This window comes from Entelurus aequoreus, linkage group LG17, assembly GCF_033978785.1.
Source record: "Entelurus aequoreus isolate RoL-2023_Sb linkage group LG17, RoL_Eaeq_v1.1, whole genome shotgun sequence".
NCBI lineage: Eukaryota > Metazoa > Chordata > Actinopteri > Syngnathiformes > Syngnathidae > Entelurus > Entelurus aequoreus.
The window spans coordinates 26484778-26511880 of NC_084747.1; the positions used below are offsets into that span (position 1 = coordinate 26484778).

Here is a 27103-nt window from a genome sequence, read left to right on the forward strand (position 1 = left end):
GTTACAAAGGATGGAAAGTGTAAGGATGGAAAGGACAATGCAGGTATAAAAAAGACTAAAAATGTACCGTAGTAGCAATATAAAATATAACATATATGTAATATTTACATAATATATTTACAGTATATGATGTATAATATATGATATATACATATGATACATTATATATACATATGATATATAATATTAATAATATTATGTATTATATAATATTAATCATGAATATGTTTCTTAACTAAACTGCCGATAAAATTAAAGTGTAAATGAAAATACAGCTTGACTAAGTTAAATTTACAAAATTCTTTATGACTTTAGCTGCAGACTTATTCTGCTTGTGTGATATTGTCATTACTGCCACAAGTGGTGGAAAAGTGTATTACAACTGAGTAGACTCCGGCCCATACGGACCACCGCTGAGAAACACATATTTTTTGGCCGCCCTGTAGGGGACGCTAGCGGCCCAACAATGGCCCTATGGTCAAGAAACGCTGCTGAATATATTGAGTTAAGCATACATACAGGTATACAAGACAGCAACCTACACGTGGTTGTCAATATTATTCTGTTCCTAGTCATTTCTCTTTTAATTTGTACTCTTTTATTATTTTCTTCAGCATATTTTGTTTGTATGTAGGTAATGATTTCTTTTATTTTATATTGATATGTAAATTGTTCAACCTGGTGTCAAGTATTGAATTATATTGTTCGGATATTAATTGATGTTTGTTGCGTTCAAATCCTTGTAACTATGATAGACGGCGATAACTGCCGTTTTTCCCAATTAAAACAATCAAATAAAGACTTTATGAAAGCTTTTCACATTCTGAAAAAAAAAATATATAAACAGTTTCAATCATAGACTCATTTAGAAGGTTAGGTATGAAAATGGTGCTTTCATTTATTTTTGTTTCATTCTCTTTCAAGTGTTATCCCTTGCACACTTTTCTATATTTGTTTTATATTTTCTATTTTTTAAATATAACTTTTGTTTTAACATCTTGGATTATTGTCTGGAAAGTCTAATTAAAATATTTTTATGTACACATTAATTTAAAATGATCGGGAAATGTGTTTATTGTGACCGTTCGGAATGATGGTGTTTGTTTTGTATCATTGTTGTTGAAATCAAGTTTTTTTTTTAAGCTGCCGGACGTGGCGTCATATCGCGCATGCGCACTCACTCTCCTATTCGAAAAGCGGAAATGTTCAAAGTAGTGCGCGCGAGCGATCCACGGAGTCGTGGAAAGTTTAGCTCGACTTGATTTAATAGATTGAATGTTTTAAGAAATAGTTTTGATATTAAGCGTGTAGTGAAAGTGAGAATGGAACAAGAAACGAGCGCCAACCCGGCGGAGGGAAGTTGGAGTGACAAGAGCGAGGAGAAAAACGCCATGTCCGACTTCCTTGTTGTCGATTTGGAATCGTTCGTCCCAGTGGAAGACGGTAAAGATAATATTTGCCATGTGAATCAAGGTATATGAAATATTACTCATATAGTTCACTAGCAGTAGAGTGGAAAACTAGTTGCCTCTATATGGAACTATCATCATATATATCTGATTTATGACACAAAACTATTGCCAAAGTTGGCGGATGAATAGCTATGGACATACACACAATAAACATGATTATAGGACATGCACTGAATAATAATGGTTATAGGACATACACACAATAAACATGATTATAGGACATGCACTCAATAAACATGATCATAGGACATGCACACAATAAACATGATTATAGGACATGCACACAATAAACATGATTATAGGACATGCACTCAATAAACATGATTATAGGACATGCACACAATAAACATGATTATAGGACATACACACAATAAACATGATTACAGGACATACACACAATAAACATGATTATAGGACATACACACAATAAACATGATTATAGGACATACACACAAAAAACAATATTATAGGACATACACACAATAAACATGATTATAGGACATACACACAATAAACATGATTGTAGGACATACACACAATCATTATTATAGGACATATGCACAATAACCATGATTATAGGACATACACACAATAAACACTATTTTAGGACATAGTCACAATAAATATGATTGTAGGACATACACACAATAAACATGATTATAGGACATACACACAATAACCATTATTATAGGACATACACACAACAAACATTGTAGGACAGTCATACACACAATAACCATTATTATAGGACATACACACAAAAAAACATTATAGGACATACACACAATAAACATGATTATAGGACATACACACAATAACCATTATTGTAAGACATACTCACAATAAACATTATTATAGGACATACGCACAATAAACACTATTATAGGACATAGTCACAATAAACATGATTATAGGACATACACACAATAAACATAGGACATACACACAATAAACAATATTATAGGACATACACGCAAACATTATTATAGGACATACAGACAATAAAACATTATTACAGGACATACACACAATAATCATAATTAGAGGACATACACACAAACATTATTATAGGACATACAGACAATAAAACATTATTACAGGACATACACACAATAATCATAATTAGAGGACATACACACAAACATTATTAGAGGACATACACACAATAAACATTATTATAGGACATACACATAAAGTTGTTAGCCAGGAACACCTACCTGCCAACTGCTTCATGATGCTGTGTGACAGGGTGTTCTGAAAATTACTTTTAAAAAGTCATTGATTATACTTACCGGTACTAGTTATTTTACCAAAAAAGTGATTGAATTACTTATAAAATTGTTCTTTAATAAATGTAATTAATTACTAGGCAAAGTAATTATTTTTGCGTTAAAAGGCGATGCCTGTTGCCTAGTGCCGTGTGACGTCAAGTCTGAGTTTGAACTGTTATTGTTAGCTTAGCAGGCTAGCAGCGGCAGTTTGTCGGCTCTGACGGCAGCTCTTTCACTGGTTTGTGTTATGTCTGCTTAATAAATAGATTGAATGTGCTTGCATAGCTCTATGTTCTTGTCAACAAACGGGGTATTGTTTGGATGGCAAGTTTGTCACTTCAATCATTGATTTGTAGTCAAATTTCCCTTTGTAGTTACCAGTTTGTGTCAAGTTTTCAGTTTGTGTCAAAAAAAAATTTTTACTGACCAGTTCCTCCAACTAAGATCTTCTTTTTTCCGTGTTGGAAAGTCTGAGTCAGCCTGAATGTTTCAACTAGGAGGAGCGGTGCTCCCCTCTGTGCATGGCGCAGGAGGAAGACACACACACGCAGCTCTCAGCGCGCACAGAGTGAGCAGTACTCCCGCCTCAATCACTTGTCCATTTGGTTATGCGTTTATTTCAAACATGCTATACAGGTGGGCGAACATTTTACTCTAGTTTGATCAATTTCTTTCAGGAAATCCCTATTCGCACATGTCCGAAAGTAGTTTTTTTTCCCAAGTCTCGCAGTCTATTTTTAGTCGCACTTGCGAGTAAATTGTTCGCATTGTGCAGCCCTGGAAGAATGACTCATAATCCTCGCGAAAAAAAGAGTGTTGTAGATAAGCGTCTTTTCGTGTCGTTCTCGCCATTTGCGGGTCTAAATTGTCTTTCAAAGTGTACCAATTTGTCGGATTACGTCCTCATCCTTCTACTGTCCAGGTGAGAGGCATGATTTATGATCGACGATAAACTTCCACTAGCAGGGAAGCGAGGAAGCAGTTCACCAATCGATATAGGCCGCAATGAATACTTAATACCTGCATTATCATTTCCATCCTTACCCTTTTCATCCGTTGAAACTTAGCTACTGTGTGGAAACATTTCCCTTGTGGATCAATAAAGTTTGTCTAAGTCTAAATACATTTCCAATAATAATATGTCTTTTTTTTCTTATATTTTTTATCCGACAACATGTTGTGGGCCTACAAAGCTCGAGCTGCGAGCCGCAAATGGCCCCGGGGCCGCATTTTGGAGAGCCCCTGAACTAAAGTATCCAAACAGTATCGCAATTTTGATTTGAGAGTCGATATCGGAGCATAAAGAGCTGGTATCAGCGGTATCAATGTTTCAGTCATCACTGGTACCCAGACTGAATGAGTAGCACAAAATATGAATTTTTTTTACAGTCCAGTACATTGATACAGTCGTGGTCAAAAGGCCATACACTTGTAAAGAACATAATGTCATGGCTGTCTTGAGTTTCCAATAATTTCTACAAGTCTTATTTTTTTGTGGTAGAGTGATTGGAGCACATACTTGTTTGTCACAAAAAACATTCATGAAGTTTGTTTCTTTTATGAATTTATTATGGGTCTACTGAAAATGTGACCAAATCTGCTGGGTCAAAAGTATACATACAGCAATGTTAATATTTGCTTACATGTCCCTTGGCAAGTTTCACTGCAATAAGGCGCTTTTGGTAGCCATCCACAAGCTTCTGGCAATCTTCTGGTTGAAATTTTGACCATTCCTCTTGACAAAATTGGTGAGTTCAGCTAAATTGGTTGGTTTTCTGACATGCCGACCAGCTTTTTGTCCGTTCTCAGTTTACTCTTGATCATCCTGACCAAATGTCTCCCAACAGCAGGTGATAGCTTGCGTTTTCTTCCTGATCGTAGCAGTGACAAAACTGTGCCATGCACTTTATACTTACGAACAATTGTCTGCACAGTTGCTCTTGGGACCTTAAGCTGCTTTGAAATTGCTGCAAGTGACTTTCCTGACTTGTTCAAGTCAATGATTCGTTTTTTTCAGATCTGTGCTGAGTTCCTTTGACTTTCCCATTGTCGCGTTTGTAACCGAGTCTAATGACTGCATCACATGAGCCCTATTTAAATGGGCTCAGAGAAGTCAACAGGTGTCATCAATCATAATGCCATGAAGCTAATTTGATTTGATTGTAACTTTTCTACATCACCAAACTTGATCATGTTAGTTGTAGGGCTGCAACTAACGATTAATTTGATAATCGATTAATAATCGGATAAAAGAGACAAACTACATTTCTATCCTTTCCAGTATTTGATTGAAAAAAAAAACCCAGCATACTGGCACCATACTTATTTTGATTATTGTTTCTCAGCTGTTTGTACATGTTGCAGTTTATAAATAAAGATTTATAAAAAAAATTAAATTAAATAAAAAATAAAAAAAATTGCCTCTGCGCATGCGCCTAGCATAGATCCAACGAATCGATGACTAAATTAATCGCCAACTAATCGATTAAATCGATTAAAATTGATTTAATCGATTAGTTGGTGCAGCCCTAGTAAGTTGGTGTATGTATACTTTTGACCCAGCAGATTTAGTCACATTTTCAGTAGACCCATAATAAATTCATAAATGAACCAAACTTCATGAATGTTTTTTGTGACCTACAAGTATGTGCTCCAATCACTCTATCACGAAAAAATAGGAGTTGTAGAAATTATTGGAAACTCAAGACAGCCATGACATTATGTCCTTCACAAGTGTGTGTAAACTTTTGACCCCAACTGTATATATATACCTAGAAACATTGTGTAGTTAGAATCTTCTATACATAAAATAATCACTCAATAATTGACAGACCATTCCAATTATTTGAAACTGGAGTTTTTGCATACAAAGAACTACATTAGGAAGTTCCAGAATATGTCAAAACTTGTGGCTGATATGTTTCTATTGCACAGTGCTGTTCCAAAATGATGCGGCTGGAAGTGACGATGCGGCTGGAAGCGCCGAAGCGGCTGGAAGCGGCGACGACGACAGCGGCGACGACGACAGCGGCACACACCACTTCGACACGGAGCCGACGGGGACGCAACTTCAGCGATGCGAGCGCGGCGCCGGAAGCGATTCCGGTCTCCCAGACACTTTTCAAACAGGCCGTCTGCTGTTTTACGAGCGGTTCAAGGCGTACCAAGACTACATCCTCGGTAAGAGCGCCGCCCGCTGGACACGCAAACACACTGCATGCGGTGGGAAAACATGCCTTTGGTTCACACCACGGGTGTCAAAGCTTTTTGATATTTTTCATTTTCAAAACCAGGACAATGTATCGATTCTGTTTACCCTCTAGGGCTCCACTGAAGTTTAGTCTCGGGGACCCGAAATGGTCTCAGTCATGAAAATGTAAAAAATAAGTCATATACTAATTTTGTGTATGACTTGTTTCAGTAATGTGATTTTTCCGTCTATAGTCGGAAATCCGTCTTTTTTATGTCTAAAAATATAAAAAAATATTTTCCGTTTTTCTTCCTTTTTTCCGATCTACAATGTGTGTTAAAATCTTAATCCGTCTCTTTGCCATACCTGCCGACAGCTATAGTTTTCCCGTAATGAGTACGGTTTTTGATAATACAGTGGTAAAAACGACGGTTTTCCATTAAAAATGATTAACTTAAAAATAGAAGCTACGTAGCAAAGCAACTCCACGGGCAGGGGACAAACTGTACGGGAAACAACAATGATGATTGGCTGATTTACATATAAGAACATGATTACTATGATGAGTCGCGATTGGTTAAGATTAAGGCAAAACATTACGGACAGGCCAATCACAGGCAAGATCATCGAACCAGGAAGGGAAGTCACAACAACCCAAATGACGATGAGAGAGTCGGAGAAGACAGTATAGCCTGTCTAAATGCTACATTTCATTTTCATTGGTGTTTTACAACAAGACGGTAGCTGACATTTTGTTCATTATTTGTACTGTTTATATTTTGACATTGAATCATTTTAAAATATAAACAACATGACTGCAAGATATGTTATTTCATGCTATAAATCACAAATGGCTATTCCGATTAAGAAAGTTAGCTAATAGAATAGACATTGTTTGTACTCTTTATGATTTTAATAATGTCAATAACTAAATGAACCATCTGTGGCTATGGAGTGAACACTAGTAAGGTTGTAAATACTGTATAGAGTAAGCTCACCCATGTGGTTCCTGTGGATGTGAATACAAGTGGTAATTACTGTAGTGACTAAATAACGTAGTGACTGAAACAGACATAGTGATTCATTTGGACAATTGGTGTATGTATTTATGTCAACTCTGTTGATAATTTTTCAATTATTTAAACACTAAAACATCTTTAAATGTAGCTTCTTATTTTGCAAATTTTTGCATGTTCAATTACTGAAAAACCAGGAGCTTCGTCTTTTTCATTAAGTTTAAATCACATGCCTGTTCATTCAAGGCTTAAATCTCCAGATCAACTTGCACTTGAGATAGGCTAGTAGGCGGTAGAAAATGGATGGATGGATTGAACTTCAGGACTATCGATAAAAATTAAATAGTTTGAATGTTTTTAGACTTTTTTGTCAAACCCTTTATTTGACAAACAAAACACAAAATCCGCAATATTTCCCCCCCCCCCCATAACAAATTTGAAATTGGAATGTTTGTGAAGTACGGGGACGGCGTGGCGAAATTGGGAGAATGGCCGTGCCAGCAATCTGAGGGTTGCTGGTTCAATCCCCACCTTCTACCATCCTAGTCACGTCCATTGTGTCCTTGAGCAAGACACTTCACCCTTGCTCCTGATGGGACTGGTTAGCGCCGTGCATGGCAGCTCCCGCCATCAGTGTGTGAATGTGTGTGTGTGAATGGGTGAATGTGGAAAATAGTGACAAAGCTTTGAGTTCCTTAAAAAGGTAGAAAAGCGCTATACAAGTACGACCCATTTACCAAGTAATTGGAGCCTTTGATAGTTCAATAAATCACAACAACATTGATTATATTATTATTTTTGAGCAATTACCTTTTTAAAAAATCATACTAAAACTCTTGGGGACCCAAAAGGGTCCCACTCATAAGTGTTAAAATTTAATTTTACAATATATTTTTTTTAACTTTCAACACGTAATTCTAAGATCAACTTCGGATCTATCCGTCCATTATAAGTTTTTATTATTTTTTGTTTATTTTGGCGGGTTTGTTTTATGCCCTTTTTTTTCCAAAGAAACCTTTTTTATATGACAAATACACAAAATATGCAAAATATTTACCGTATTTTGATCAGTTTAATCATTGCCGCGGCCAGTTTTTTCAGTGCATTGATTTCTGTTTCCATAGCAATGCACTTCTGACTTCTGGCAACAAATGTGTGTTCCTACTTCTGGCAACAAACGCGAGTGTGTTCTAATCATGGCAGACTCGGCAACAAACAACAAAGGCAACTATTTTTGGACAAATGACGAGTCACAAGCTTATCTTTTTGAAGCTGATTAGACTGAGGATGAACTGCTGCTTCTAGAAATCAGCTCAAAGGAAAAGTGAGACGTTGGAGCTGATGGAAACCGAGAGAGTGAGGTCAAAGTGACTCGAAGCTGTAAATGTGGAATTTGAAGCCAAGCTATTTCGACGTAAATTGAGTGCTTACCCAAATAAACCAGAAACTGTCAGTTGGACCAAACTGACTCAGTCTATCGACTGAGTCACACTTTATATCGATCATGATACACGCAGCATGTCATGTGTATTATTACAAATACAGTACATACAATGTCTGGCTAGCTGTGTACATACAAAACATGAAATAATACTTTACAGATACTGTAATGATAAATGATAAATGGGTTACACTTGTATAGCGCTTTTCTACCTTCAAGGTACTCAAAGCGCTTTGACAGTATTTCCACATTCACCCATTCACACACACATTCACACACTGATGGCGGGAGCTGCCATGCAAGGCGCTAACCAGCAGCCATCAGGAGCAAGGGTGAAGTGTCTTGCCCAAGGACACAACAGACGTGACTAGGATGGTAGAAGGTGGGGATTGAACCCCAGTAACCAGCAACCCTCCGATTGCTGGCACGGCCACTCTACCAACTTTGCCACGCCGTAATATGATTGTTCATGTTTTTCACTCAGTACACATTGGTGTCCTATCACATTGTGTTGTGCATTACAAACTCAAACGCGTTTCATGCCGATGTGTTAATACGCTAGAAAAATAGTTCCTCAGTGTTCACTCTTACAATAACAATGTTGCCACAGTTTGGTTGTTATACAGGTTGCAGAACGTAAATGAAATATTGTTGACGGGTTTTGAATGCATTTTTAAAGTGATTTATAGGTAGAATTGATTGCTAACATTAGCTCCTTTGCTCGCCACCAAGAATGAGATTTTTAGAATGCAAAAAAAAATAATTATGTCTTTTCGTCTCTCATAATGATTGCGATTGATAGGCAACATACCCCCAAAAAGTGCAGTTCCCCTTTTAAGGATGATATATTTCCAGCAAGTGTGATGTCAGGCTCTCTGTAGCTCGCGTTTTTGACGCGGAGGGACATATGTAAAGAGTGTCTGAACACGAGTACAGTCTACAGCAGGGGTGTCAAACGTACGGCCCGCTGGCCGGATCAGGCCCACAAACAGGTTTTATCCGGCCCGCGGGATAAGTTTGCTTAGTATAAAAATGAGCTGAAATTTTGGAATGAAAGAAACTGCTGTTCTAAATGTGTCCACTAGATGTCGCAATAGCAATTCTTTGTATCTTTGTAGATGATGCTATATATGTAAAAAAAAACAACAACACACATGTTAGGGCACCAGTTGAGGAAAATTAGCAAACTAAAGTTAAGTTAAAGTTAAAGTTATAATAAAAGTACCAATGATTGTCACACACACTCTGTGTGGTGAAATGTGTCCTCTGCATTTGACCCATCCCCTTGTTCACCCCCTGGGAGGTGAGGGGAGCAGTGGGCAGCAGCGGTGGCCACGCCCGGGAATAATTTTTGGTGATTTAACCCCCAATTCCAACCCTTGATGCTGAGTGCCAAGCAGGGACGTAATGGGTCCCATTTTTATAGTCTTTGGTATGACTCGGCCGGAGTGTGAACTCACAACCTACCGATCTCAGGGCGGACACTCTAACCACTAGGCATAAATAACTTCCTGTAATGTGATTTTGATATTATTTTTTTATCTTGATATATTGAAAATTAACACCAATGAGTTGACTGATGAACATTATCACATTATTTATTCAGAAAGTATAAATAACGACAAATAAAGATAGCATACTATTAACCGCAACATGTAAGTGTAAAAAAACAACAACAACATTATGATTTGTACATTTTCAGAATGTGCTTGTTCTATTTCCAAACAAAGAAAACAATCTGAAGTTGTCTTTATTTTTAAGTTCTCATGCCATGATTTTACTTGGGAGTAGATTTTTCTCCATGTGGCCCCCTATCTAAAATGAGTTTGCCCACCCTTGTCTACAATAACCCCAGAACAAGATGCTAAATTTGTTGCCAGTCGTTTTTAGTAAGGAAGGGGTGACTAAAAGGACTCGAGACGTCTATAGAATGTACAACAATTGAACAATAGAATAAAACGATATTATATAAGAAAAAAGTACATGTGATGACGTCATATTAGCCACGCCCCCACCGGTATCTTGGCAGCCCAGGGGAAACCTTGTATTGTCACGTTAATCTTGTAAAGATGAACTGGGGAGGCACTTTATCAACAACCAGCTTGGTCTGGCCAGCTCTCATAGAGAGCATCTTCGTGATATTTCAGAAAAAATACACCTTGCTGACTTGTCCGTCTGCGTGGATTTCTTTCCAGCTGGAACCTACCACCAACGAGCTGTCCTCCAGTAACGTTCATGTTCTTCCACGATCAGGTGACTGCAAGCCCTCCGAGGTCAAGGCCTTCACGGCGGATTACTTGACCAAAGTCATGCAACCATCCGGGTGGCGAGCCGTGTGGTCTGCGGACTTCTTTGCTGTCCTGGTGGAGGTGAGACGGCTCCTATACCCCGCACCATTTTGTGAAGAAAAAAAATATTTTTATCTCAAAAATAGTCATTTTTACATGTTATACATGTTGTATACCGCAAATGCAATCATTTATACCGTATTTTTCGAACTACAAGTCGCAGTTTTTTTCATAGTTTGGCCGGGGGTGCGACTTATACTCAGGAGCGACTTATGTGTGAAATTATTAACACATTACTGTAAAATATCAAATAATATTATTTAGCACATTCACGTAAGAGACTAGACGTATACGATTTCATCGGATTTAGCGATTAGGAGTGACAGATTGTTTGGTAAACATATAGCATGTTCTATATGTTATAGTTATTTGAATGACTCTTACCATAATATGTTCAGTTAACATACCAGGCACGTTCTCAGTTGGTTATTTATGTGTCTTATAATGTACACTTATACAGCCTGTTGTTCACTATTCTTTATTTGTTTTAAATTGCCTTTCAAATGTCTATTCTTGGTGTTGGGTTTTATCAAATAAATTTCCCCCAAAAATGCGACTTAAATATTTTTTTTCTTTCTTCATTATGCATTTTCGGCCGGTGCGACTTATACTCCGAAGCGACTTATACTCCGAAAAATACAGTAGTCTAAATATTTGGCTTTCTGCAGACGGACTCAAAAGTTTTTGTCCAGACTTTTTCCACCAAGGGCCGCATACTGAACAGTCAAAGAATGCAGGGGCCATTTTGCTATGAACAGAAATGATGTATGTTTAAAGGTCGAACTTTATGGTACGTGTACGATAGTATCAGTCCGATACAATCTCAGCACAAATGAGACATACTTGTATTATTTAGTAGTGTGAATGTTAGAAGAGGTTTGATCAAGTGTAATGAGTCAAACAGAGAAACACTAACTTATTTATTATTAACCATCTGGAATTGATTCATGCTTAGGCCTGGGCCGATAACAAACTTTGCCCAACGATATATTGACCTACAAATGATTGCCGACAAAAGATATTATTGCCATTGGGTTTTTTTGAGAGCAAATTGACCGCTGATTTAATGGCAGCACATTTTAATCATGGAAGTACACCATCATATTTCTCGTATATTTTAACACTCAAATGCCAGGTTGAGTAAAAATAAAATATACTGCCTGTAAGCATAATTTTGCACTTGAATAAAAATCCCAACCAAAATAAATTAAATGGGTTTTGTCTTCGATTAAGGAGGTAGAGGACCCCTCAAATATACACAAACAAAACAAAATGACTAACTGAAGCTATTGTGAATGTTATCATGACCAACATGATCGTGGTATTGTTGAATGTGCTCAAAAAGTACTTTTAACAAAGGTGTCTTTTTTAATAACTAAAATAAATAGATACACAATATACGTTTTTGGCAGAGGAAACATCAAATATTGTTCTGGCTTCATAAGAGCTAAAAAAAAATTTTATTTGTGTGTTTGAATATGTTTGTCTTTTATTTTAAATTGTTATGGGTGATCAGTTGTTTCACTCCCGGTTTATGTGACGCGGACACGTTTGTTACTGGATACAATTTGAATACGCTGCCGCCTTGGAGATGTTGTATTTTATATAAATTGATATTTGTTCATATTGACAGATGTTAGGACACTTACGGCTAGTGTGCTATTGTGTGCTCAGTAGGGGTGTAACGGTACGTGTATTTGTATTGAACCGTTTCGGTACGGGGGGTTCGGTTCGGAGGTGTACCGAACGAGTTTCCACACGAACATATAAAGTAGCCGCCTAAGCTAAAGTCTTAACAAGCTGCTCCGCTTCCTTCTGCCTGTCTCTGTCAGTACTCTACACAGCACCCAGCATTGTCCCACCCACACAACCATTTGATTGGTTACAAACAGAGCGGTAACAGCCAATCAGCAGTGCGTATTCAGAGCGGTAACAGCCAATCAGCAGTGCGTATTCAGAGCGCATGTAGTCAGTGCTTAGCGTTTAGCAGGTAAGCATCGGGCAGCGGACTCTCCCCAAATTATAATAAACACCTCCCAGTCAACTACTAGTGACATCACTATGAGCCCGTTGACGTTCTAGAAATATAAACTGCAGCTCAGCTCGCTCGCAGTCCTGGCTTGAGGTGAAGGCTAATTCGCTTTTAGCGTAACGTTAGCTCATTTTGCGCTGTGTGTGTGTGTATGTGTGCGCGTGTTTGTGTGTTACGGACAGCAAAGCCCTGTCTGTCTGTTATTTCACTTTACCTTTTTCTGTGTTGATTGAGCTATGTTGAAGCAGCAAAAAAGGACATTATGTTAAATGAAGAGTTTCTGTCTCTGATAGTTGATATAATAATGTAAGTGCATCATTAAGCCTACATGAACTCCATGGTGTTGAGGGATGAATAGTCTCTCCTATTGCTATTGTACTATTTTTTCAGCTATAGTTACATTAATCATTAGTAATGGAGCAGCCTAGTTTTGAATGGCAGGGTCCCAGCTATCACATGTTGATAAAAATATAACATTTACATAATAAAAATCAACTACAGGCTTCCCAAATGCTGTAATAAATCAAGCATAATGAGTTGACTTGAAACTGTTTAATGTTGCACTTTTTATATGTAGAAGAAAAGTTTTGTCATTGTATTTGATCTGAGCAACAGCTTGAGGCAGTTTAATGTTGATTAACATGGGCAGAATTATTATAGTGTTCCCAATGTTAAAAGGATAAAGCCATTGTTTACAAATTTGGTAAGTAAATAACCAAAACATTTATATTTTGTCGTTTTCTTACTGTACCGAAAATGAACCGAACCGTGACCTCTAAACCGAGGTATGTACCGAACCGAAATTTTTGTGTACCGTCACACCCCTAGTGCTCAGCTGTTGTCAACTTGTTATTTTGCTCAATATCAATATACCGGTACACTCGTAGTTATTAATGACCAAAATTTAAGCTTTTTTATTTTTTATTTTATTTTTTTAATTTTTTTACTACATTGTCTTTTTGCGTCTTTTTCTCTCATTTTTACTTTTTGTTTGATTTTATTTCAACAATATACCTGGGGCCAGCAAAACTTAACGAATGGACACCGGGCCACACTTTGGACACTACCTTCTCTACATTATGCTCTTAAACTGAAGAAATAACCGAATCAAAGCTTTACAGTGTTTATAAATAATAATTGTCATGGACCCACTAGCTGCGCAAGCTAGCTCTCTAATCAGCGAAACAGACTCAAAAACTCCACAGTGACGTTTTGGTGAATTTACTGAGGAATTTGTGTAAGTGAAACAATACAAAAAGAATGCCATTGTAAGTTAATAATACTAACACAGACACTCGTAAATGTTTTAGCATATTAGCTAATGCAAACGACGCTAGCGTCATTACAATACGATACCACGCACAAATATGCACGAAAACACTCCCTACAGACGTCACACATGGGACGGTTTAGTGAGTAAATTGTTTTAGTTATATTGTAAAACTTACAAATGTTGCCTGGAGTGATGGATGAAGGATCAATTTGAGTAGAAACGCTATTAATGGCTATAAGACTGAACGGCACTTTTTCTTCCGGTTCAAAGAACTAAATGGAAGGATACTATCACCTGCAATAAGCAAACTCGTCCAAAAGATGGCACCGTAGCACAAACAATAAAACACATTTTCAGTGTGTTTGCTTGTTTGTTTGTTTTTTGGTAAATTGTTCAAAAAAAAAATAAAATAAAAAAAAAATATATATATATATATATATATGTTTTTTTTTTTTTTTTAATTCAACACTTAAATGTTAAGATCAACTTCAGGTCTATCTACCTTGATAAATTAGTTTTAGTTTTATGTTTTATGCCCTTTTTGTCAAAACCCTGTTTTTTATGGCATAAAATTGAATATTTGATGTGAAGTAATTGGAGCCTTCTATAGGTCAATAATTCATGATAAAAAAAAATCCCTCAAACTCTTGGGTACACATTTTTAACACTCACCAAGGTGTTAAAAATAAGTCATACTTTTTTTTTTTTTTTAACTTTCAATTTAAACTCTCTAGATCAGGGGTGTCAACTTTTTCCACTGAGGGCAGCACACTGAAAAATAAAATAATTCAGGGGCCATTTTGATATTTTTAATTTTGAAAACCAAGACAATATAAATATTGTTATATTATTATTAAATATTTTTTTAACTTTAGGCCTTCTTCAAGTTTGGTCCCGGGGACCCAGAACGGTCTGTCATAAAAATGTTTTAAAAAATTATTTTTTAATTTAACGCTTAAATGTCTAGAACAACTTCTGGTCCATCTGCTGATATAAAGTTATTATTTTTTAATGTTTTGTGCGATTTTTCGCAAACCCAGTCTTTTATGGCAAAAACACAAAATATGCAATATTTTACCCAATTTTTTTTAAGTGGAATATTTGATGTGAAGTAATTGGAGCCTTCTATAGGTCAATAATTCATGATTTGAAAAACCCCCACTAAAACTCTTGGGGATCCAAAAGGGTCCCACTCATAAAGGTGTTAAAAATAAGTCATAAATTTTCCTTTTTTAAACTTTTGCTAGAGAATGAAGATTCCTGCTGTCCTTCTCTCATAGCGTGTGGTTCCAGAACTAACGGGATGCCACTCTCCCAGGTTCACGATGTGGACTTCAGTGACCTCAAGGCTTGCGTGAAGCTGGTTCTTCCTCTGCAGTGTGCGGCTCAAGGATGCGACATCAACGAGGAAACCATGAGCGCTCTGCTGGAGGCCACTCAGCACAAGGTTCCCCTAAAGGACCTGCAGGTGGTGTACGATGAGTCCGGGGACTATGACCAGACCGCCCTCGGACTTGAGCACCTCAGGTATGGTTCTACACCTCTTTTTTTGGGTCACTCTCTCTGGGAATTGTTTTGAGTTCACAGTCAAAGGAAATAATGGAGGTGTTCTGTCTACACTGTCTGTTCAGGTTCTTCTACACGCATGTCTGGAGGCTTTGGGATGAAGAAGATGGGGACGATGACTTTGACTATTTTGTCCGATGTGTTGAGCCTCGTCTGAGACTGTGAGTGCTCCTTGTATGAATCTGTTTCTTACAGCTGGGTGCTTCCAGAAGTAATAACCCTACTTCTGCCAAGTAGGATTATTATTAATACTTGCAATATTTGCATGTATATTATTATTAATACATGCAATATTTGCATGTAGATTATTATTAATACATGCAATATTTTGCATGTAGATTATTATTGATGAATGCAATATTTGCATGTAGATCATTATTAATACATGCAATATTTGCATGTAGATTATTATTAGTAATTGCAATATTTGCATGTAGATTATTATTAATACATGCAATATTTGAATATACAGAAAAATGCAATTATTTAGGGGCCATTTTGATATTTTTAATTTTCAAAACCAACATTTTATAGTTTTTTTTCACCTTTTAGGCCTCCCTTCAAGTTTTATCCTGGGGACCCAGAAGGGCCTTAGTCATAATTTTTTTTTAAATAAGTCATATATATATATATATATATATATATATATATATATATATATATATACATATATATATATATATATATATATATATATATATATATATATATATCCAAAACTTTTTTTCATTTTGGGAACCACAGCGTTGCAGAAGCATTTTGCTGTTTTTAAGGAGAAAAAAAAGCCAGTCAAGGATTATCTCCATGTAGGGTTTTTACAAAGTTGATTTTTAACTTAACTTGCGCAAATGAGGAAAAAGAGAGGGCCTAAAATGGAGCCTTGAGGAACACCACTACTATAATAAATAGGTTGAACTAATGACTACAGTAACACCTTAGTTACATTAATCACATTACAAAAACATGTGCAACTGTCAAAAAGGAGAGAACTTAAAGTGGAGCCTTGAGGAACGCCTCAGTTATGTAAATCACAAGTTAAGACCCAGTGTTCTATGTTTGCTAGGAAGGTTCAAATGTCAACGTAACCTAGATAGCAAAAAAAAAAAAGCATTGAAAGTGCTTGTTATGATTAACATTGAAACAATGTTGATTTTTCAACAAATTCTGACATTGACTCAACGTTGATTCAACTATATTGTCAACATTGAAATAACATTGATTCAACTACTGTACATATACGTATATATATATATATATATATATTAGGGCTGCAACAACTAATCGATTAAATCGATTAAAATCGATTATAAAAATAGTTGGCTATTGATTTAGTCATCGATTCGTTGGATCTATGCTATGCGCATGCGCAGAAGCAATTTTAATTTTTAATTTTTAAATTTATTTTTTTTATTTTTTTTTAATAAACCTTTATTTATAAACTGCAACATATACAAACAGCTGAGAAACAATAATCAAAATAAGTATGGTGCCAGTATGCTGGTTTTTTTTCAATAAAATTCTGGAAAGGATAGAAATGTAGTTTGTCTCTTTTATCCGATTATTAATCGATTAATCGATGTAATAATCGACAGATTAATAGATTATCTAATTAATCGTTAGTTGCAGCCCTAATATATATATATTTTAATATATATATATATATATATATATATATATATATATATATATATATATATATATATATATATATATATATATATATATATATATATATATATATATATATATATATATATATATATATATATATATATATATATATATATATATATATATATATATATATATATACATAATACATTAAAACAATCAAGGATCTGCCAATATACAACACAAGCAATTTAGTGTTTTTAGGAATTTGCTGCAAAAATATTTTTCTCCCAAGTTTTGAACTAAACCTGGGGCCCGATATGGTGTCATTCGGCCCCTCGGGCTGCCAGTTGAAAGGGTAAATAAAGTAGATTATGCTTCAAAAGAATCTGCGAGTGTACATGAAACGTACAAGTATTTGTCAATCTTATTTTCTCATTTGTCTCGCCGCAGTCACTATGACATCTTGGAGGAGAGAGTCCCGGCAGGTCTTGTGTCCGAGTACAAGATGTTGCTGAAGAAGTGTGAGCGCTGCTTCCAGGAGTTTTCAGTGCTGCGCGGCAGCCTCGGTGGCGATTCCGACTCAGAGCTGGATAATGTGTCCATGGTGGAGGGCCTGAAGCTCTATGACACGGTGGAAACCTTCAAACGCAAGTTGAAGATCATTGAGAACCCATTGTTAAGGTAAGTCACTGCTCTCCAAACTCCTTTAAAGCGGAACTGCACTTATTTTGGAATTTTGCCTATCGTTCACAATCTTTATGAGAGACAAGAACACACGTCTTTTTTGGGTGGGATTTTAAAAACAACAACTTCAAAAGCCTCCATTACCGTTTTAGGAAGTACAAATAATGTCAAAATGATACTTAAATGGGAGATAATAACCATTAAAAGTACCGTATTTTCCGGACCATAGGGTGCACCAAATTTAAAGGCGCCCTGCCAATGAGCGGGTTTAGTCAGGTCTATTTTCATACAAAAGGCGCACCGGATTAAAGGAGTCATATTATTTTATTTTTCTTCTAAATGTAAAACACTTCCTTGTGGTCTACGTAACATGTAATGGTGGTTCTTTGGTCAAAATGTTGCATAAATTATGTTTTACAGAAAGTTTTCAAGTCGCTTTCTGACAGTCGCTTCAGGATGCGCCGTTTTGTGGGCGGTCTTATTTACGTGGCTCACCTTCGGCAGCGTCTTTTCTCCGTCATCTTTGTCGTAGCGGTGTAGCGTGCAAGGACGGGAGTGGAAGAAGTGTCAAAAGATGGAGCTAACTGTTTTAATGACATTCAGACTTTACTTCAATCAATAACGGAGCAGCATCTCCTCATCCGGAAACAACAACACCGGAAATGTGTCCCGTGAAAAAAACCTCAGACCGGAACTCTCTAATAACTAAAGTTCCTTTGGTGAATTATGTGAACTCACTACACCGGTATGTTTTAGCGCTTTCATGGCGAGTTTACTGACAGATATAAGTAAGAACTTTACATTACTTTATATTACAAATGGCAACAGTGGAGGATGAATGTCCCATAACAAGAAGATAGAGAAAAAGATGAAGCTTATCGACTATGGTGTTGTCACGGACTACAAAGGCGGACTCGCGCAAATTTTCAGGACTTATGCAGATCCCAAATACAGATCTGCAGGTACCAGAAGGTAAGAAAAGTTGCTTTTGCATACTATTGCGAAACAAAACGCCAGATATGTCTTACCTTATACACACACCATAATAATACAATAATCAAGCGGTGTGGCTTCATAGCTTACCAAAGTCGTATTAAAACATTTTTTGATGGATTTTTGAGCGCCGTGTGTAATGTTCTATATTTTCAGTGGAACATATGGAATTTTTGTGTTTACTTGAGTCATATTGCAGTCTACACGTATTTCTTATGTGTGACTGCCATCTACTGGTCACACTTATCATTTCACCATGTACCAAATAAAATAGCTTCAAGGTCAGTAAGCACAACCAAAATGATTCCATACATTAGGTGCACCGGGTTATAAGGCGCACTGTCGAGTTTTGAGAAAATGAAAGGATTTTAAAGGCCTACTGAAATGAATTTTTTTTATTTAAACGGGAATAGCAGATCCATTCTGTGTGTCATACTTGATCATTTCGCGATATTGCCATATTTTTGCTGAAAGGATTTAGTAGGGAAAATTGACGATAAAGTTCGCAACTTTTGCTCGCTGATTAAAAAAAGCCTTGCCTGTACCGGAAGTAGCGTGACGTCACAGGAGGTAGTATTCCTCACAATTCCCCGTTGTTTACAATGGAGCGAGAGAGATTCGGAGCGAGAAAGCGACGATTACCCCATTAATTTGAGCGAGGATGAAAGATTCGTGGATGAGGTACGTTAGAGTGAATGACTAGAGAGGCAGTGCAGGACGTATCTTTTTTCGCTCTGACCGTAACTTAGGTACAAGCTGGCTCATTGGATTCCACACTCTCTCCTTTTTCTATTTTGGATCACGGATTTGTATTTTAAACCACCTCGGATACTATATCCTCTTGAAAATGAGAGTCGAGAACGCGAAATGGACATTCACAGTGACTTTTATCTCCACGACAATACATCGGTGAAACACTTTAGCTACTGAGCTAACGTGATAGCATCGTTCTCAAATGCAGATAGAAACAAAATACATAAACCCCTGACTGGAAGGATAGACAGAAGATCAACAATACTACTATCAGGAGACACCGAACCAAACACTGGACATGTAAATACACGGTTAATGATGTGCCGCCTGTCGAAGCCTAGCAATGCTGTTGCTGACGACGCTAACTTAGCAACGGGACCTCGTCAGAGCTATGATAAAAACATTAGCGCTCCACCTACGCCAGCCAGCACTCATCTGCTCATCAACATCCGTGCTCACCTGCGTTCCAGCGATCGACGATGCGGTCGGTGGCCTGGAGACGTAGGAAGTCAAGGTGAGGCCGCCGCTAGCGCGTCTGCTATCCAACAAAGTCCTCCTGTTTGTGTTGCTGTAGTCCGCCGCTAATACACCGATCCCACCTACAACGTTCTTCTTTGCAGCCTCCATTGTTCATTAAACAAATTGCAAAAGATTCACCAACACAGATGTCCAGAATACTGTGGAATTATGAGATGAAAACAGAGCTGTTTTGTATTGGATTCAACGGGCTCCGAATACTTCCGTTGCCGTCGTGACGTCACACGCATACGTCATCATCCAAAAAGGTTTTCAACCGGAAGTTTAGCGGGTAATTTAAAATTGCACTTTATAAGTTAACCCGGCCGTATTGGCATGTGTTGCAATGTTAAGATTTTATCATTGATATATAAACTATCAGATTGCGTGGTCGGTAGTAGTGGGTTTCAGTAGGCCTTTAAGTGCGCCTTATAGTCCGAAAAATACGGTATATCAAACAAACCTTTAACAAAGTGATCACTGCAAACTCGCACAGTCTTCCACTCTGCTCCCTCGGACTGGAGTGTGAACTACTTTTCTCGTCGTCTTTCATAAATCTTGCTCTCTTCCAACCTTTTTGATGACCTCTCGAAGGAACTCTGGAGAAACGGTTATCCTTTTCGCGATTTCAACGATTCGTACAGCCGACAACAACACAAGCACAGGGCATTTTTTCTTGGAGAAAGGCTAAATGGCGCCTCGTACCCATTGAGAACAGAGCTACTGTAGCTTGACCACCACGCGTATTTAATGGACAGGACGTGACGTCAAGGAATAGATCGACTCCCCATTACTGCATTGCCAGCTGACTTTTGCTTGCATTTATTTATGTTTTACAACGCCTAAAAAGGGAAGAACATATGTTTTTGTCTTAGATAGGGATTGTAAATGATAGGCAAAATCAAGCCATCCATTGTTCTTATATTATTTTTTTTGCAACTCCAGGTATGTGCTGGGCTACAAAGGGAACGCTCGACATCAGTTCATCCAAAGTCGTGGGCAAAGGGAATCGGGCATCAATGTGGTCCATGTGGTCACGGCCTCCTGCACCACCAACCAGCTCCTCTCCCTCCTCAACGACCGACTCTTGTCTGACTTTTCTTCTGAAGACACTCTGATCCAAGTAGGTACTCGACAGTGCTGCCTTGTGTTACACGAGTGACAGTGTGAGTGCTGTCAAGCGCAGGGCTGGAAACTATTTACCTTATTTTTCGGAGTATAAGTCGCACCGGCCGAAAATGCACAATAAAGAAGGAAAAAAACAGATATAAGTCGCATTTTTGGGGGAAATTTATTTGATAAAATCCAATACTAAGAATAGACATTTGAAAGGCAATTTAAAATAAATAAAGAATAGTAAACAACAGCTACATATTTCACTACTTCCAGCTTTTAACATGTAGTATATGATTTCCTTTTCGGTGCCATTTTTGTTCAGCACTTCTCAGTCTTTATAAGTTATCGCCAATGTTGAAATGACCAATTTTCATAGGTACGGAAGTAGTAGCAGGTAGCATCTTTTTTTCACAATGCACTTCTGCCATGACCCGCCCCCGCCAAATTTTTATTGGTAGACGTGTGTGTGTGTGTGTGACGATTGCTGATATACGCCTAGTCTCTTACGTGAATGAAATAAATAATATTATTTGATATTTTACGGTAATGTGTTAATAATTTCACACATAAGTCGCTCCAGAGTATAAATCGCACCCCCGGCCAAACTATGAAAAAAACTGCGATTTATAATCCGAAAAATACGGTATGTCGATATGATAACTATTGATATTTTTTGTGACTTATGGAAAATAATGAGCAGGAGAACGTATATTTGATTGGAAATGTAATTTTTCTATGATTACAATGCCTATTAAGGCAGAAAGGAAACACAAGCATGGAAAGCACTCCGACCGTTGAAACAAAATTGTAAAATCACATTGAAACACAAGATGACGCGACCAAACTTGATACTGTTACCTGATTGGCTGTCAGCGTGTTACGCCCACTGATCAGTGATCACTTCCTGCGTTGCTCGGTTATCGAAGGGCTGCATGATTATGGCGAAAATAATCATCGCAATTGTTTTAACTGATATTGTAATCACAATTAGTCATTCATTTGAAAACATCAGTGTTTATTGTACCACCAAAACTCAACTAGTTAAAAAAAAAGGATATAAATTAGTAACAAATAGACCACAACAAGTAAAATAATAATAATAGCAATAACAATACATTTAAATAACAATAGCAATATAAACTATTCTGTTTCAATTGTTTTTAATTCAGTTTTTTACCTTTTACACTTATTTTACCACCATAGCGTGTGCTTTTTATGTCAAATAAAAGTTTATAAAACGTTTGTTAATTAAATGCAAAAATAACCATCACAATTGTTTTGACTGATATTGTAATCACGATTAGTCACTCGTTTGAAAACATGAGTATGTATTGTACCACCAAAACTCAACTTTAAAATATAGTTTAAAAAAAAACTGGATATAAATTAGTAACAAATACACCACAACAAGTAAAATAATAATAATAGCAATTACAATACATTTAAATAACAATAGAAATATATACAAAAAAATTCTGTTTCAATTGTTTTTCATTCACATTTTTATTTTTTTACACATTTTACCACCATACTGTGTGCTTTTTATGTCAAATAAAAGTTTATAAAATGTTAATTAAATGCAAAAATCCTCACATTTATTGAACGTTATGGATCAAATATTTTAGGTCAAAGCATAATGATTGCTTAAATGTATCAATAAGTGCTTTAAGTACATTATGCTTGTGTAAGGTACTTTATTTTGTTAGCGCAGTCAGACCGAATGCGTGGCGAACCGCGCTATTATTGTGAAGGGGGGAAGTGTGCTTGACGAGTAAGGAGGCGACTTGAAGTTCTTTTAAAAAAAAAGAGCGAGCCTCTCAATTTGCGACCGCTGTTTATACATTGATCGTGTCTGCAGTGATCACTCTGTAAAATGTTTGTTTGAACATTTGATTTGTTTGAGAAACTTTCTGTGATGCAATCCAGTTTATTCTCTACTATACTAGTAGTGTTTGAGAGCAGAACGAAACGTAAAGAAAGGACATTAGATTGTGTTCTTTTGTGGTTGCTATGTCTAAATATAACTACAAGACCTGCTTGTGCAAATAAATTAACGTCATGTTAAGTTCTAGTAATAAATATTTGATTGTTGGTCCAATCCACCGTATTTTCCTTCTCCATTTTCATAACAGAAACTGAAAGTTTAGTTGTTGTGCAGGAAAGACAAGTGCTTTATTGGACACTGATGACCACATTATAGCGTCTTTGGTGATATTTGTTAGCATCAAGAAAATATTCCTCATAGTATTAATAAAGTAGATGAATAAATCTCAACAGCATATACTGAATCTTGATATCGCTAGCAAACATTGCTGAACAACAGGGACATCTACAGCTAAATAATGGGGCAAAATATCAAGTTGACAGTAGGGCTGGGCGATATGGCTTTTTTTTAATATCTCGATATTTTTAGGCCATGTCACGATATATAACTCAATATTTTGCCTTAGCCTTGAATGAACACTTGATGCATATAATCACACCAGTATGATGATTCTATGTGTCTACATTAAAACATTCTTGTTCATACTGCATTAATATATGCTCCTTTTAAACTTTCATGCAGAGAGAGAAATCACAACTGTCATTTGACCAAAAGTGTATTTATTAAACAGTTATCAAGCAGTGGCACAAACATTCATGTCATTTCAAAACAGAAAGTGCAAGATTGTCAGAGACATTTTAAAACAAGCTATTAGTGCACTTTTGTGCATGATGTCACTAAGATGACATATCAAAACAACACTAAATTAAAGTGCACTTTTTGTACAGAACGCCAATACAATAGTTTAAAACAAATAAAGTGCACATTTGTGCATGATGTCATACAAGATATTTCAACAACTGTCAAATGAAAAATGAGCTGCATAATAGGATATCAAATAGTGTATGTCTTCGCTATGTGGTAGGTTCCTGCGGACGTTATCTCCTCCTGTTGTTGACTATTTTTTTCATACGGTGTTGATGTGGAAATGGTTTCCTCGGCATTTTGTTGGTGTGGCACCGAACAGAGATGTTGACATGCAGAGTTTCAAGCACTCCTCATTCTCTAGCAGGTGACTTTTCAAATGATGCTACATATTAGCAGTAATTCTACTTTTTGTAGCAACGCTTTTGCCCCACACTTGACAAATTACGGTTGTCTGTTCGACATCTTCCCGCTTGAAGCCAAACCACCGCCAGACGATGGACCCCCTGCTGTTTTTCTTGGGAATTAATTCTTCCTTCATTTGTTACCAGATTCGCCCCTTCTCTCTCTCGTATTACTACTCGCACCACGGCTAACGTTACCCATACCGTACCTCTCTGCTCCGTGAGGGCGTATACGCATGTGACGTATGTAAGAAGGTGCACTTGTTTTATGTCTCTGTGAGAAGGAGCGACAAGAAAGAGTGAGAAGAGCCTGTAGTGTAATGCCCGCAGCTAAAAGCAACTGCGTGAGAACGTATACTCGAATATCACGATATAGTCATTTTCTATATCGCACAGAGACAAACCCGCGATATATCGATATATCGCAGAGCCGTACTGCAAACAAACCTTTTTCTCATTAGCGTCACGATCACAGCAGCACTCGTTATGTCAATCAGATATGTCACTTAGCGATGCACCAATAAGTCCAACTTTGTCTTTCACGGATTGTTTAATTTGTCGATCCCTCAGATGTAAAGACATGATGTGCCTCCAGTTTTTTCTTCTCTAAATACAGTATATATCAAGTGAAATGAGGTCGTAGCGAGCAGTAATGTCTTGGTGATGATAAATGCTTTAAATCTTTCAAAAATATTTTTTTAAGATTGTATAAATCCACTCCATCACATTTGAAATAATATTTTCATAATCGCTGTTATATTTGCCTCTAGCCTTTCAAAATAGACCCAAATCTGCACTGATGCAGGTAAATAAAGAGTAGCCTAACGGGACTCCAGACCTTCGCCTGCATCTTAGTAGTGCTTCCATGTCACGTGATTGCAACCCAGCGATAAGAATAACAGACCGAATTAATGTTACACAGACCATGTAACTTCCTATTATTTTCAATGCGCGTGTTGACATTTTTTTTCCTTTCTGCCTTAAAGCCGAGGGCATTATAATCTGAGGGAGGTTATATTTGATATATATTTTCATGGTCCTTATTTTCCATAGGCCATAAAAAATATCAATTATTATGGATATTGACCAACATAAAAAAGGTGATACAGTTTTCAGCCATATCGCCCAGCCCTACTGTACTTTTAGTACATGACTTAATCTTCTGAGGGCAACTAAGAGGTCACAGTATACACAGTAACTGTTTTTTTTTCTTTCCTTTGTGTGCGTAGTTTTATAGCGACCCTGTTTCAGCCGTGGATTCTTGCCATCACGGGGACATGGTCTTCGTACTCCCAGGAGTGTACAGCGTTTCCAGCGCCATCTTCCTTCCGGACTCCATCACTGTCGAGGGTAAATGGTAATTTTACTTGGTAGTACATTTTTGTTGTACTGTACTTAATTCATATCCCTATTAGGGTTTGGACTCCCTGATGAGGTGGTGATCGAGAAGAAATATAGCGGAGACTCCTTTGTTGAGTCCACAGGAGCTGACGTCAAGATTTCCAACATTAAATTCATTCAGAATGATGCGATTGAGGGTATTTTATGTGAGTATTGCGTCTGAACACACGTCACGGCCTCCCACGGGACAACTAACACATTTAAGATGATATGCATGAAAGGGTAACGGGTTGTACAATTAGGAAACATGTCATTGTTTCGGAGGGTAGGATAATACGGTCAAGATTCCATATGCGATGAAAAATTTTATTTTTAAGTTTGCAGTGAACCCACGTCATGAATTAATTTAATATGACCAAAAATTGTTGAGCTTACAGTATTTAAAAATGAATAAAAGTCATTGCAAATTCTCTCATCAGCCCGAGTGTGTGTACATGCTAACGTATGTATATATGAATATATGTGTATGTATCTATATATATATATATATATATATATGTATATATATATATATATATACACATGCTGTATATATACATAAATCTATGTATATATATATATATATATATATATATATATATATATATATATATATACACACACACATGCTGTATATATACATAGATCTATGTATATATATCTATACAGACACATGCTGTGTATATATACATAGATATATGCATATATATATAGATGTATGTATATATGTAATGTATATATGTGTATATACAAAGCAGTAATCAGAGCAAAGGGTGGCTATTTTGAAGAAACTAGAATATAAAACATGTTTTCAGTACATAACTCCTCATGTGTTCATTCATAGTTTTGATGCCTTCAGTGACAATCTACAATATAAATAAAGAAAGAAAACCCATTTAAATGAGAAGGTGTGTCCAAACTTTTGGCCTGTACTGTATATCTATATAGATATACATATACCCATAAAGATAGACATGTATCCATATAGATATACACACACATATATATATACCGGTGTGTGTATATATATATATATATATATATATATATATATATATATATATATATATATATATATATATATATATATATATATATATATATATATATATATATATATATATATATATATATATATTAGGGATGTCCGATAATGGCTTTTTGCCGATATCCAATATTCCTATATTGTCCAACTCTTTAATTACCGATATCAACCGATACCGATATATACAGTCGTGGAATTAACACATTATTATGCCTAATTTGGACAACCAGGTATGGTGAAGATAAGGTCCTTTTTTAAATTAATTCAATTAAATAAGATAAATAAATTAAAAACATTTTC

General features: G+C 36.5%; 1 protein-coding gene across 2 annotated transcripts in view; it reads left to right on the top strand.

Moving 5' to 3' along the window:
• Positions 1 to 1166: 1166 nt before the first annotated feature.
• Positions 1167 to 27103, top strand: part of shcbp1 (SHC SH2-domain binding protein 1) — a 39858-nt gene continuing 13921 nt past the window's right edge. Inside the window, exons 1-9 of one of the 2 annotated variants that reach the window (XM_062024182.1) lie at positions 1167 to 1473; positions 5678 to 5923; positions 10644 to 10759; positions 15362 to 15570; positions 15675 to 15770; positions 17674 to 17904; positions 21115 to 21292; positions 25608 to 25728; positions 25794 to 25925. In XM_062024182.1, coding sequence (XP_061880166.1) covers positions 1323 to 1473; positions 5678 to 5923; positions 10644 to 10759; positions 15362 to 15570; positions 15675 to 15770; positions 17674 to 17904; positions 21115 to 21292; positions 25608 to 25728; positions 25794 to 25925 — 1480 coding nt within the window. In that variant the 5' untranslated portion in view covers positions 1167 to 1322. The remainder of the gene's footprint in view (positions 1474 to 5677; positions 5924 to 10643; positions 10760 to 15361; positions 15571 to 15674; positions 15771 to 17673; positions 17905 to 21114; positions 21293 to 25607; positions 25729 to 25793; positions 25926 to 27103) is intronic. The other variant, XM_062024183.1, reaches the window with a different exon arrangement.